Source organism: Acomys russatus, chromosome 17 (assembly GCF_903995435.1).
Source record: "Acomys russatus chromosome 17, mAcoRus1.1, whole genome shotgun sequence".
Taxonomy (NCBI): Eukaryota; Metazoa; Chordata; class Mammalia; order Rodentia; family Muridae; genus Acomys; species Acomys russatus.
In genome coordinates this window covers 2,787,130-2,801,909 of record NC_067153.1, presented here as the reverse complement: position 1 = coordinate 2,801,909, position 14,780 = coordinate 2,787,130, and the positions used below count along the sequence as shown (strand labels likewise).

The following is a 14,780-nucleotide window of genomic DNA, read 5'->3' as shown; positions in this document are numbered from 1 at the left end:
AGATTTAAATTCTAGCTTTGACATTTACTCTCCTTATGACCTCGGGGAAATTACTTAACCTCTGTAGCAACAAATTCTTCACTTTGAAAGTAGAAATAGCATCACCCAGCTAAAGTACTCTCTTGAGAATGCAAAGATAATGCCTGTAAAGCCATTATTTTAAGGAGTACTCCCAATGAAGAGCACTGTGAATCTCTTTGACGAAAAGTGACATTTGCCTTGAAAACTGAACAAGTCTGTATTCCCAGCTCTCACAAAGACAACAGCAAAACTGAGATTTATCCAGAAGTGAGCAGTCAATCTGTGATAGTTACTGACTTACTGATATACTCTTCTTTTTAAACTATCATAATTAAAAAACTATCATTTAATTTCGCTTTTAATTTTCCCATGAGTCTGTGTGTATGAGGAAGATTCTGGATACTAATTATACAGCTCTATGCTATTGTCCAGTATACTACTTTGTTACAGCAAGGAAGGTGGTGACCATCTTCAGTCCCAGCACTTTGGAGGCAGAGGCAGGTGCATCCGTGAGTTTGAAGCCAGTCTAGTTTATGTAGCATATGCCAGGCCAGCCAGGGACGTATAATGAAACCCGGTTTCAAAAAACAAACAGACAAAAGAATAAAATATAATAAATTTCTTTAAATCAATACCTATACATTGGAAAATAATATTAAAAATAGTTATTAAAAACTTGCAACAAAGTTTGCTGACTAATATGCTAATAAAGTATGTGATCTTTCATAAGTCAACACATTGATTGCGGGGGCCTGTGCTGTCTTGAAATGGGAGCTTAGTGAGGACGATGCACTGAGTGAGCTGGAGTTTTACTGTCACTTCATGTAGCAAAGATCATCATGCAGATGCAGATCATGTGACACAGCATGAGAAGGGTCAGGAGCACAGCTGTAATCAAAACATGTGTATGTATGTGCTCTGTGCCCAGATGGCTCTCATCACATACAAGGCTGCTAATATGGAGGTTTGCTGTAACCAGAAGACAATGTGAATGCAATGATGACTAAGAGAAGCAAAGGACTGCAGAGCTGCCAGAAACGCCATGCTCAAGGGAGCACTGGGACAGACTCAAATGTTTACACAGTCTCTCGTGACGTGCGGGTTCCGTGTCTCTGGGCTTTCCAATGAGACAGCAGCTTTTACTATATGCAGGTGGCATATCTGAACACGCAGGCAATTCCAGGAAAAAAATCAAGATACTTGTTATATGGGAACTCAAAGGATCTGAAAATGGGGAAACCAAATGAGTCAAAGGTGGAAGGAAGGAATTAGAAAGGTCATAAAGCAAATTTTATGAACACTATAAGCAAAAGAAAATGAGAAATAAAAGCTTGGCCCAAAGTTTCAATTTTGTTTGAACTAATCAGGCACAGGACGAGTCACAGCTGACACACTCTTACACACTGAGAAAACAATCACCGAATTTTCATGTCATCCTTTACTACTGAATTATTAAGGAGGGCAATTTAAATCCGTGTGTATTCACAGTTCACTGCAATTCCCACATAAATACTTAATTGAAAGGAAAAGGAAACATTAAGGTATGTAAAATATAAACATCTAAGATGTAAAGTAAGTTTGAATTCTACCACTCATGCTCACATGAGCACCATCTCCACAGCAGCCCTCCTTCACTTCAGAAAAAGCACTTGAAGAGACTCTTCAAGGAACGAGCTTCCCCAGAGACTGGGTGCAGTGACTACTGTGAGTAGCCAGTGCCGTCTGCCTCTGGCCACACCATCTCCATAAGAGGAGTACCTATTGTGCAAATGACTGCTTCTTCTCTGCTGCTCAATCCAAACTCAGCATTGTTTCCTACAAGCTCTTTTACACAGTGTTTTTGATAATGAATTCCCAAATATATTGCATTAAAATTCTTGCATTTTTAGGCTTTTTGTCAAGCCAATCAAATTAATTCAAATTAATAAATTCTCACTTATGGAATTCATTACTTACCTTTATAACAAAATTTGAGAACACAAGTGCTCTAATTTAAGTGAACTGAAGTTCAGCCATTGAAAGAGGTTTTTAAAGTCCTAGTAAGTTTGCCTTTTGTTTCTTTGGTGGAGTTCTGGATTGAATTGAACCCAGGCTAGTGGTCTACCACTGAGCCACATCTGTGGATAAGTTTAGTTTTAAAATAAATGAATAAAATCCTCCCAGCCCTAACTGACCTCACTCTCTTCATCTCTTCCTTTTAAAGTGTCTTCACTTTGACAAATGAAGATTATTCATTCTTCTAGTCCATTACATTGTAACTCTACTAAAATAAAATTGTATTGTCTGGCTTTATTAAAATCTCATTAATTTATTTAAAAAATATAAATTATTACTTCCTCATCAATCAATACATTTCCCAAAAGATATCCCATAATGATTTCTGTACAACTGTCAATACTGTTTATTTAAACTACAGCTCATATTTAGGCCAAGATGTCTTCTGTACTGACTACATATTGCATGCTTCTACCACACGCCATTTGCACTATGAAGTAGATGAACGGCAAGTCCCAACAGATATGAAACCTTGTGAGGTCCCCACCATGCCATGATTTCTAAATGCCCCCTTTAAAGGAATACTTCCATAGTAGGAAGTCCCAAGGCTGACATTCTTGTCAACACAAGACTGGCAAACAACTGTTTGATGAAATACTTTTATCTCCCACTAAAACAAATGACTCTCAATTTAACTGCCTGTATTAACTCCCTTGCAGCCATCTTTTCTAGCAACTTGCTACTTCAAACTTCAACCACTCTGTTTCACACACTGTTATTATCTTACAGGTCATAAAAGGTATACTATTAAAATGAGTATTCAGAGCTGGGCAGTGATGATACACGCCTTTAATCCCAGCACTCGGAGGCAGAGGCAGGTGGATCTCTATGAACTTAGGCCAGACTAGCCTACAGAACAAGTTCCAGGAAATGCAAGATCACACAGAGAAACCCTGTCTGGAAAAACCGGAAAAAAAGAGTATTCCATAATTATGTTTGAAAATTGCTACAGCTACAATGAATCAAGCAGTTTACTATGATAGTTCCCAATGCTTTTGAGAGCATCAACACTGAGGCTTTCTGCTTAGGAACTCACTGTCTTACTCTAACAGACCTGCCAGTCTGTCTACTTCTCATTTATAAGAGGGGGAAAAAGAAAAATCTCTATCACTTTAGGTCACAGAACTGGGCAGCACAGAACACAGCAGAGCTCCCTAGGGGCCTTCTCAGTCTGTCAGCTTCCATGGTGGTGAGGTCTCTTTCCCTTTCACCGGTGATGGAGAACCTCTCCTTGGGTAACATAGAGTTTCAAACCACTTACCTCAGTGGTCGTTCCTATGTCAGCAGATGGGCTGCAGGTGCTGGTGTCTGGTGGAGCTGTGCCTACGCTGCTCCGAACTGGAGAACCCGGGACAGGCCCTGCCATGGTCTCTGGGTAGACTGATGATGGACTAAGATTGCCTCTCTTCTGAAACTTATTCCAGACTTTACTCATGGTATCAGCCAATTCATAAAAGAGCTGGACCTGAGCACAGGGGAGTGGGGAAAAGAACGACATTTTCAAGTTCTACTCACACCCCAGTCACATGATAGGTATGAGACCATGAGCACGTCCAGAAGCATGAGCATGTACAAAACAGCAAGCAGGGCACCACGGCTCTGGGTTCCTTTATATTAGCCTCAGACTGTGCTCTTTACAACCCAACATTTCTGTGGACGAAAGCAGTAGAGGGAAGCTATTATTGAGACTTCACTATTGAGAAATACATTCCTTTTATGATATGATAATGCAACAAACACAAATGCCTCTTAAACAGACAACTAGGTTAAAAGTAAAAAGCAAATACTTTGGTAAGTGTACTTTGTGTACACTCTTTTTTCCAGATAATTTCCATATCTAACTGTTCTCTACTTTTCTGAAGTAAAAATGAAATGGGATTTCTTGCAAGGCAAGTAAAAAGAGTGACATAATATAGAAGAGGAAAAAGAAAATACTACATTATGAGACTTCTAGAGACAGAAAACATATCCAACTAACTTCCCCTGGGATATGTCATTCCAATATTCAGAGGAAAAACTGTTTAACTTGTAAATTGTTTGACTGAGTTCTAAGATATTTATACAAGATTTCATAAATAAGCATTAATCACGGAGTTTGTATGAGAACATATCGGCATATACTGTATAAAACAAGCCCGGGGGTAAATGCAAACATAACATATAAGCAAATCCACAGCTGGATACCATACTGTGATTGCCATTTTAAAAAAGTGAAATTCTCCTATTTATAAAGAGTTTCAGCCCCAGGACACATCCAGATGATGAGGCTAGCTTCTCATGTGGGCAGCAAAGATACACCGAAACGCTGCTGTCCACACTTCCTCAATTCAAAGCCCTGCGCGGTGCACAGCTCTCTACTGCATTTTGTGCAGTGAAGCCTCAAATCCCGAGTCATGGGTGTTCTTAAAGGATATAATGGCTACAGATCCCTCCCCCCAAAAAATTCATAGAAAAAACACTTCAAGTCTATTTCATAAATAAGATTTTTCTCTTAAAAGAAACAATTTTGTTGGAACATAAATACTTATGAATAAAATTTTCTCTTTTCATTAAAATAAAAGAGCTGTCTAAAAGGAAGAGCATTAACCAAAGGAAATAAATTCTACTCCCAAGGGTTTAGGTTTATTTACTTAAAGGCACGATACTGTTTTTATTGTCACTACTTCTAATTCCTTCCACTATTATGTGTTTAAAATGATGGAAAAGCACATGTGCTTAAGGTGGCAAACAAACTTCAAATGTAATTTTATTTTCAAAGGAAAACATGCTAACACATTGCTTCTCCCAAATAAAGCAAATTTTTCTTTTTCTTTTCTTTTGTGTAGCTTTGGCTTTCCTGGACTCATTTTGTAGACCAGGTTGGCCTCAAACTCAGAGATCTGCCTGCCTCTGCCTCTCAGAGTGCTGGATTACAGCCTGCACCATCATGTACAGATACGATCAATTTTCAATTGGACTTGAACTGAAACGCTGAGAATTAAAATCACAACAAAAATGAGAATGTGCATAACTAAAAAGCATAACTTTTCTAAATACTACCACAGAGTAAGAGAAACTCTCATTTTCTGCTGGTGAGAATATAAAATTTACATCCCCTTTGATAGTTTTGAAACAAGTATATATCTACCATGTTATCTAGCCATTTCAAGTGGTTTCTCTAAAAAGAAAAAAAAGCTGATGTCTATAAAAACAGTAACACAAATACTTAAGCATTATCTGTAATAATTCAAAAGTGGAAAAATCCCAAGTACTTAATAATATGCACTGAATAAACTCAAGTATAGCCATATAGCTGAATGTTACTTAGCAATAAGAAAGGACTGAGATATGTAAAATACAAATATGAAAAGACTGTGCAGAATGAAGGAAGTTAGACAGAAATCACAAATGCACAATCCCTCCAAATAGATGTCTGAGGTAAAGGACGTGGGGTTCCAAAGGACTGTAAGTAACTTTTGAGGGCAGTTTCTAGGATGGTTTGATGAGAGTAGATATCCTTAATTTTTTTTTAAACAGGGTAATATAAACACAGAGCTCATTGTACACAGAGAACTTCAGTAAAACTGAGTTAAAACATAAATGAAAAATTAGTGTCTGTGAATATCGTTCTATGAGCTATGTGTAAAGAGCAATGGCGATCTGAGTAGCACTAGCTAAATATGAATTTCATTCTTTAAATATTCAAGGATGAAGAAAATCATACAATAAAGAATGGAACCCAGTTAGAAACTTATTTATGAGAGTCAGAGAATGAAATGGACACCTACTGAGATATAGAACAAGACATCAGTAGCCACCAAGAACCTAGAACATGGAATAGATATTCACCGGGACCTAGAACAGGACATCAGTACCTACCAAGAACCTAGAACATGGAATGGATATCCAGTGGGACCTGGAACAGGACATCAGTACCCACCAAGAACCTAGAACATGGAACAGATATCCACTGAGACCTAGAACAAGACATCAGTACCCACCAAGAACCTAGAACATGGAACAGATATCCACTGAGACCTAGAACAAGACATCAGTACCCACCAAGAACCTAGAACATGGAATAGATATCCACTGGGAACTAGAACAAGACATCAGTACCCACCAAGAACCTAGAACATGGAATGGATATCCACTGGGACCTAGAACAAGACATCAGTACCCACCAAGAACCTAGAACATGGAATGGATATCCACTGGGGCCTAGAACATGAAAGGATGCTTGCTGAGATGTAGAACATGAAATGTATAGGGATTTCTTAGCTCCCCTGCCAGAACCAAAGCACCAGAACTGCAGCAGCCTGCTGCCTTGAACCCCTCCACCCCCCAGGTGAAAACGTGGTACCCTGCCACCTGTGGAGGAGACAGCAATAGTAGTCTGTCTCACACTGTGGCGGTCCAACCCCAAGCTGTAGTGGTCTGACTCCAAGCTGCTGCACCCATCCAGTGGTCTGTTGCTTCCCCCAAGCTGCACTGACCCACTGCCTCCCCCAAAAGCCCTTGCAGCCCCTGCTATAATTGCCCACTGCAGCCCCTAAGAGCTATGTTTAGCTCTCAAGCAGTAGGCCACTAATATTTAAAGTGCCCCACTGCCAGTCAGTCCTCCTTCCTGCCCTGGGTCTGTGGAGACAGAAGACAAAGTGGCAGCTCCTGTCAGCAACTCAGCTGGAACTGTCCATGGTGACCACTCCTGTCTCAGCCAACTGCTACGGAAACTGACACCTTTCCTGTTTCAGAATGCCTACTGCCACTGCCATGGGAGCTGTCCATGATGAGGACAACCTTTCCTGATTCAGCCTACTTCCTTCACAGTGGACTCAGTACTTTAGGACACTTTGTAAACTTTATAACCCATCAAGGCAGAAAAGTGGCCAGACTTTTGCCTGGGAAAGCTCCTCCCCCGAGACTTCTGTAACTGTCATCTCCAGCCTCTCAGTAGGACTCATCCCAGATTATGCTGATTTTAGATTAAAAAGTCTGGACAAAACTCCCCAATTCCTGAGCAGAAACTGACCAATCCCTGAGCTTCTCACTAAAACCTACCAATCCCTGAGCAGGATAACCAACCAATTGTGAACAGCACAGTCCACCAATCTCTGAACTTCCCTCCAGTTCAGGACTTGAAATCCTACCAATCCTCACTCTGGAAACTGTTCACCCAGAAAGCTCAGCCCCCTAAGAAACCCTATATATAGGCTGTGTCTGCCCAGTTCCCTGCTGTCTTCTCCTGGGAGCTGAGGCAGCCACTCCTGGATTCATCCCTCCAATAAATCTCTTTTAAGAGACTTACTGCCTGGTCTGACTATCTCCTCAGAAGAAGCAGTGAAGAAGAGTAGAAGAAAGAAGAAACGAAGGAGTGAAGCTCAGGCTCCAAAGCTCCTCAGCTCCTTAGGTGCTGGGACAGCCTTCGCCTGGGAGTTGCAATGGCTGGACAAGGAAGAGGTGGAGCTCAGGCTCCTAGGCTCCTCAGCTCCTCAGCTCCTTTTGGGGCAACTCTCCCCTGCTGCGTTTCTGTCTAAGACCTGGGTGTCCTGAGGTCTGTACTTGCACACTGAAAGTCCTGCCCCCATAAATGCACAGCAGTCACCATGGGCCTTCACATTATTGCCTGGCTACAGGCATCTGAATCCAAACCTCTCTTTTTAAATGGAACTAATGCCTGTGACTCTAATGGCCTCATTTTGCCTTGACAACCTCTGTCACACCCTTTTAGTATATGGAAGATCACATGCTGATTTACCATCCCCCAGGGACACAACTCAAACGCAACAGTTTCTCTTCCTCTTACAAACATTTTAAAGCAGCCAACAGCATTCACATCCCAAGAGCGACCTAAGAGGAGGAGACTCGTTCCATCATTGTTTTCCTCTCCAGCACTGCCAGAACTGTCCAAGAGTGGAGTCATGTGAGCAAATTCTGAGAGGTGTGAAAAAACACCAAGAAAACAAGACCAGAGTCTTTTCACCTCAGTTTCTTCAAAAACTCAGAATTCTTGGAATGTGTTTACACGGTCCTCCCAGGTGCAGAGGACAAGAGTGAGCTTACCTCAGATTATTAATTACAGTTGGCTATTATTTGTCTATGCGCCTCTGTGGAAAAACACGCTTTTGTCACACGTGGCTTGTCCTTGTGATTGTGCAGGTGATTGTGATTGACTCAGGTGATTCTCCTTAACCCTCAGAGCATAAGCTCTATCATTCTCGGAATAAAGTTGTCTACTACATGAGACTTTAGTTTACCTCATTTGTAGGCCCCACTCTACTAGGTTCATGCCACCAACTGGAATGGTAAGCACAGCACAATGAGAGCAAATTATAAAGTATTTAAAAGAGAGAAGCAGGGAGAGTTTCAGCAGCACACTTCTACCCAAGACTGATAACCTGAGTTCCATCTCTGAGACCCATGTGGTGCCAGGACAGAAACAATCTGATAAGCTCTTGTCTCACCTGTGGCAGGCAATGTACCACCCCCACCAAATAAACAAACAAACAAAAAAGGATAGATAAGAAAGTAAATATTTAAAAAGAGATGTGAGAAAAGAAAAGAGCTGGGAAGGGAGTTCTACAATATGAAACGATAGTGGAACTTAATTTTTTAAAAATACTTGAAAAACTGGCTAATAACTACTAAAGCTGGAATAGAGATTTGTGAAAATTGGCCCATCAGATCTAATAATATGCTAAAAGGGACTGTTTTTAAAATAGTATTTGACATTATGCGGAAATATATACAACATTATACTTTAAGTTAAAAAATTACAAATTTTATATTAACTACTGATATACATGAAACCAGATGATATGAATTATTATCAACTGTAAGACAGCAGAATATGACATGATTGGCATATCACAGTTGAAATGTTACGTGACTAGCAACATCTTTTAATAGGAAACAATGGTGTTCTCTTCTGGTGTAAACTATAACAAGATGCTAAAAGGGGTTGTAACAATGTGATTAAAAATTATACTTGAACAATTCAGTAAACCTTCCAGTCAGACAATAAAAAATAGTTCATCTGAATCTCAAAACCTCCCATCTACATATGATTTTATTCCACCATCCAAAAAATGAATTTATGCTATCTTCAATACAATTCTCATTATAAAAAATAACAGAACTTCAAAGCCATTTTTAATGTAATCACCCCAATGTTGATGGCTAGGTTTAAAGAAAAAAGATAGACTATTTAACAGAAGAAAAGTTTTTAATAAAACAAATGAGTTGTTTGTTTGTTTTTTAACACAGCTTTTATAAATCAAAAGTACCAACCTGGGAATTAGAACACTTTATCTCTAAGGACTCTAAGTCAACATGTAGACAAACCACAAATGAATGCCTTCCATCAGGCGCCATAGGAGGCAGCTTTTGTGACGTGACCGCTAGAGTAGAGGTGCACCCCATAGGCTCCACTAGGGAAAGTGTCACTTGCTTTCCAAGAAGAGTATATATGCTGAAATGATGCAAGCTTATGGTCCAAGGAAATGCATCACCTATAAGAGAACAAAAATAAGACAGGAGGCAAACAAAATTATATACTAATTAACATAAACAGAAAATTATCTAACATTTCTATCTGAAATGTAACACTTGACACAACAAAACTGGGATCTCAGAGTGTCTAGTACTAAATAATTTATGTGCTACTCAAAATAATTTAGTTTTAGTATTTGTAATTACTATAATATACTTTAATACCCTTCATACATTATAAACACTATAGAAGTCCTAATACCCTCTTTGCCCACTTTGGTGGATAGTCAATGTCCCTGCATTCAGAGACTGTGTAAACTGGGTTGCATTTAATGATGTGCAGTGACATTTGTATGGACAGGAGCTCTGGCTGTGAAATGAGAGGGGAGAATACTGTATCTACTATTGTATGTGAGGCATACTAGTTAAAAGAGGCTTCTAGAGTCAGGCGTGGTGGCGCAGGCCTTTAATCCCAGCACTCAGGAGGCAGAGGCAGGCGGATCGCTGTGAGTTCAAGGCCAGCCTGGTCTACAAAGCGAGTCTAGGACAGCCAAGGCTACACATAAAAACCCTGTCTCAAAAAACAAAACACACAAAGAAAACAAAAACAAGAGCCTTCCAGTGCTACCTCAGAGGTGCTTAGTGAGAAGCTCTGTGGGTGAAACTCAAACATCTTCTACATATTCCTTGGATGGTTCTTAAAGTACACGGAGTACAATTTAAAAATTTAGCATTGATAACTATCATAATTTAAAAATCTTTTAAAACTGTTTAGTACCTTATCTCAAGTACAATGTGTTTATCAGTAAAGGCATAGGATACCAAAGACCTTAGAATTTTTATTGTAACTATAGGTAAAGTAGATCAATTTAATTTAAAAGGTCCAATGGGAATATTTAAAGTCATTATTTTGGTATAAGTTTATGAAACATACATTCCTATCACATATTTTAGAATGCCTAGTTATGAGTACTTATCAGTATAGAAAGGACAGTATAATTACTATTTAAATGATGTTATTATCTTAAAACATATAGTGACCCTTTGTATTCAATACTCACTATAGATACTGTAGAATACATGAAAAAGTTAAACATCAAAATGAATCTGCCATCTATGTCACCTCCAATCACATACTAATATTCTGCTACAATTCCCTAATAAGTTCCATCAGTGACAGAAGTACTGGAGCAAACAATAGGAACCAAGGATCACATTTGCTTTGTTTTTCTTTGAAGATAAAATAACAAATATATCATTAAGTGAATCATAAAATGTGTTATGAATACATATATGCAGACTAATATAATATATACATTCCTATATATAAGTATACGTATATGCATATACATATATGAGTTAAGTGTGAACATTCAAACTATCTAAAAAAGGAAACTTTGAAATTGGGACTGATAATATGATAAATAAAGCTACAGGGTAATTGGGACTTGACTAAAAACAATAACTGAATAATAGTATATGGTCAGCACTGCAGACCTTTGCCTGTCCCAGATATAATATCTTATTCCCAATGAAAAAAATGAGAACTTTAAATTATCTGTAACTAATTCTAAAATAATTTTTAAATCTACATCAAATTCCACACATATTTGGAATGATTTCATATTCTAACTTTAAATGGATAGGTATATCTGTATATGTTTTCAAACTTCATTCTAACAAGCACTAAATGGTGATTTAATTTATGCAGGACAATCACATTTAAATTTGTAAAAATAAAAAAAATTACAGTTGACACTAGTATTCTTATAAAAATTCTAATTCAGAATCATACTACTTGAAATAATTGAAATTGGTTATTTCAACTCTCTTAAAATAATAATATTACTTCATGGTCTTAACACACAGATTGTCTACTTTAAAAAAATAAAGTATATACTGAGATATGAAATTAACATTCAATGACAAAAAAAAAATCAAAGACAACTGCTATGACAAAAATTGACAAATCATATTAATTATATAATTACATTTAGATACATAAACACCTCAAAATTAAAACACTTAACTTATATAAAATATAGACACTTCTAAAATAAGCTCAGATACCCATTACTAGCCCAAACTGTGTTATTCTGAGAACTCCATGTAGCCTTCTCCCAGGCTGGCCTGATCTTACAGCTCAGGACATGATTGGTTAACTGCCTGGTGAACATCTGACACGGGTACTCATTGTGAGGCTAGTCTGGCACTATATTTCTAAGCTCAGGAAATCTTGCCTCAGCCTCTTCAAGTGCTGCCACAACAGGCAGAAACCACTGTGCCCTGTGGGAGTGTGGAGATATCCAGAAAAATAATCATTAAAAAATAAAGGCAAGGAGATTGGAATGTAGGTAAGAGTAACGTATTTGCTTAACATGTACAAGGCCCCAGGTTCAATTACTAACAGTACCAAACAGAACAAAATGCAGAAGGAAAAAAGGTATTCTCAAAAAATTGACGAGAGAATTCATATGTAATACAAGAAAGATCTTGGCCTTCAACTATAATTTCTACACATAAGAAAAGAATAGGAGATAGATATAACTAATATGTGGGTTATATGAAAGACTCTATTAAATATTTTGCATTTCTGCCCCTATGTACTATAAAACCAGTCAATTTTATATAACAATAATTATAATCCTATATCACTATACACTATATATTAGAATAAAAATAAATAATTTAGATGAAGGAAGCTAGAATGCCTCTCAGAATGTAAAGAATTCAGATAAAGAACATTTTAGGCTCTGTTTTGAAACTATACTACACTTGGGGTATTTAATGCCGTGACCTCCCTTCCAACCCCCAGAGCTCTAGGTAGGAGGGAAAGAAAGTTAGAAGGGACAGAGGACATAGGCCTCCTTAGACTTGGTTCCAGCTGACTAGGGTCATCGGGTTCTTTGGGAAACTATCGACCTCAGCCATTAGAATATCTAGCCGTCCAGCAACAGAAAGTGGCAAACAAGGAGCCTTCATCTTCCGACCATTTCCTCACAGCCCCTTCCTTTCCCAGAGTCCTCAGAATTCCAATAACTCCCGCAGGCAAGACCAACACCTTTCTCTGAGCCACATGAGCCTGTTACTAGCTGGCATAGATCAGTACCCACAGGAGGTGATTATCAGCTGTGGATAGACTAATGCAGTCCAATATCTCACATTTGGGATTAAAACAAAAACATGTTTACATAACATAACTGAAGTTTTAAAGAACCCAACACTTCCACCACCCAACACAGTCCCCAAGAACCACCACAAAGAAATGCATAGTGAAAAACATCAACAGAGGAAACATCAAACTAAAATACAGCTTCAACACAAAGAAGACACTAAAAGAGATAAAGGGCAAAAATCAATGGATAACAAATGAATGCCAACATATTAGTACTACAGTAAATAAAAATTATCTAGACACCCAATCTAAAAATTCCATTGCCATGCTGCATAAAAGGAATATCTAGCTAAATGGTAACTACAGGAGAAACACTTGGATGGTGATGAATATTAATAATAGTCATATATTTAGTAAAACCTTATTTATTCATTAATCAATAATTTCCCCAAATAAAACACGTGACTATGATTCATTCAAAATTAAGCACAGAGGTGAACATAATAACTACTCTATTATCCCACTATCAATTATCTTCCTCCCATCCAAGGTCCCGGGTATGTGAGTTACTATCTTCTCTGGAACCCATACAGTCTCCTCCTCTGCTGCACCTTCTCCTCAGGTCCCCCTACCCGAGGCCTCATAACCTTACAACTCTACCCCTTCCCTTCTGCTAAATCCAAGCTTCAGCATTTTTTATTGATGAATTAACTTTAAATCAGGTGGAGCAAAGGACTTCCAAGATGGTGGCTGCCAGAGTGTATCTGAGTGGCAGAAGACCAGACACTGCAGTTATCGTGAGTAACCTAGCAGCTGACTACAAATCACCCACATTGCTGTTTCAGTTTCAGGATACCACAGCCGTCTCCGGGGTCCAGGAGTGGCACAAGACCCTGCAGTACAACCTGCCTATAAAAACCAAGGGTCCCCAGTCCCAGGGACACTCTGTTCTTCCCGCCTCCCTGAGGGCAGGGCCCTAATAGCAGGCCCAGGAGTCCTGCAGAGTCCCAGTCTCATGCAGAGTCCAGGTCACTCAAAGTTTCAGACTGTGGCGCCAGGGGCATTCTTCCTTTATGAGCACAGGTCCCCAGTTCCAGGGGCACTTGGCTTCAGCAGTCACACCTCGGATCCTTCCAGCTTCCCCAAGGACAACTTCTCGATACCCAGGGTCAGCACCCCAACACCAATCCACAGTTCTATTGGTCCCCCTGCCAAGAACTGCTGGACAATACGAGACATAGGGCATGGCTCCAAGATGGCGGAGCCCAGCCAAATCTGAGTGCCGGGAGCAAAGTGCCTCCTTGTCCACAAACAACTGTGGGGCTGAATCCGAATCCATAAAGCCAGGACCTGTTCACTACCCAACTGATTTTATAATGCTAAAGCCTGCTGGTGATCTCTCTGATCTCCCCATCCCACCTGGGACACATGCAGCAAAGAGGTGAGCTGTAGGCAGGACCCAACCCCAATTGTCCACAATTGGGAGGAGGTCAGAGAGGGGCTCATGCAACATTCGGCTCAGAATCCTCTCCTTGCTGACTCCAGACCTGCTTGTCTCACCTGGGAGCAGAAGGCAGCTCTGAACCACATCTGCCAACCCAAGGACACCTGTGTGGGCCTAGCAACATTCAGCTTAGAGCCCTTTCCTCTTCCTCCTCCTGAACTGCCTGGACGTCAGAGACCACCAGGCCTGCTGTTACCAGAGACAACCAGAAGGCTGGAGTTCAGCATAAACACACAAGCAACAACACTCAGGGCCATATGATACCATTTGAAACCAGCTATCCTACAAAAGCAAGCCCTGGCGATGCTAACACACCAGAAATGTACAAAAATGATCTGAACTGAGGTTATGAAAATAATAGAGACCTTAAAGGAGAAAAATAAATCCATCAAAGAAATACAGGACATTACAATAAAAAAGATTAAGGAATTGAAAAAATCCTTTAAAGAATTACAAGAATATACAATCAAAGGGGAGAAAGAAATGAATACAACTGGAATTAAAAGCAATAAAGAAAAAAATCTGAGGCAAAAACTAGGAAAGAGAACAGGAACTGTGGAAGGAATGTGACCTTGCCATAGACTGGGCCCGAGGTGAAAGCAGTCTTGGGTGGCT

At 39.4% G+C, this 14,780-nt stretch overlaps 1 protein-coding gene across 1 annotated transcript in view; it reads right to left on the bottom strand.

Moving 5' to 3' along the window:
* The window catches only part of Vps13b (vacuolar protein sorting 13 homolog B), a 551,580-nt gene that overhangs the window by 258,641 nt on the left and 278,159 nt on the right, over positions 1-14,780 (bottom strand). Inside the window, exons 24-25 of the mRNA XM_051159473.1 lie at positions 9,346-9,566; positions 3,338-3,541 (exon numbers count right to left, since the gene is read on the bottom strand). Of these exons, the coding sequence (XP_051015430.1) occupies positions 3,338-3,541; positions 9,346-9,566 (425 nt within the window). The remainder of the gene's footprint in view (positions 1-3,337; positions 3,542-9,345; positions 9,567-14,780) is intronic.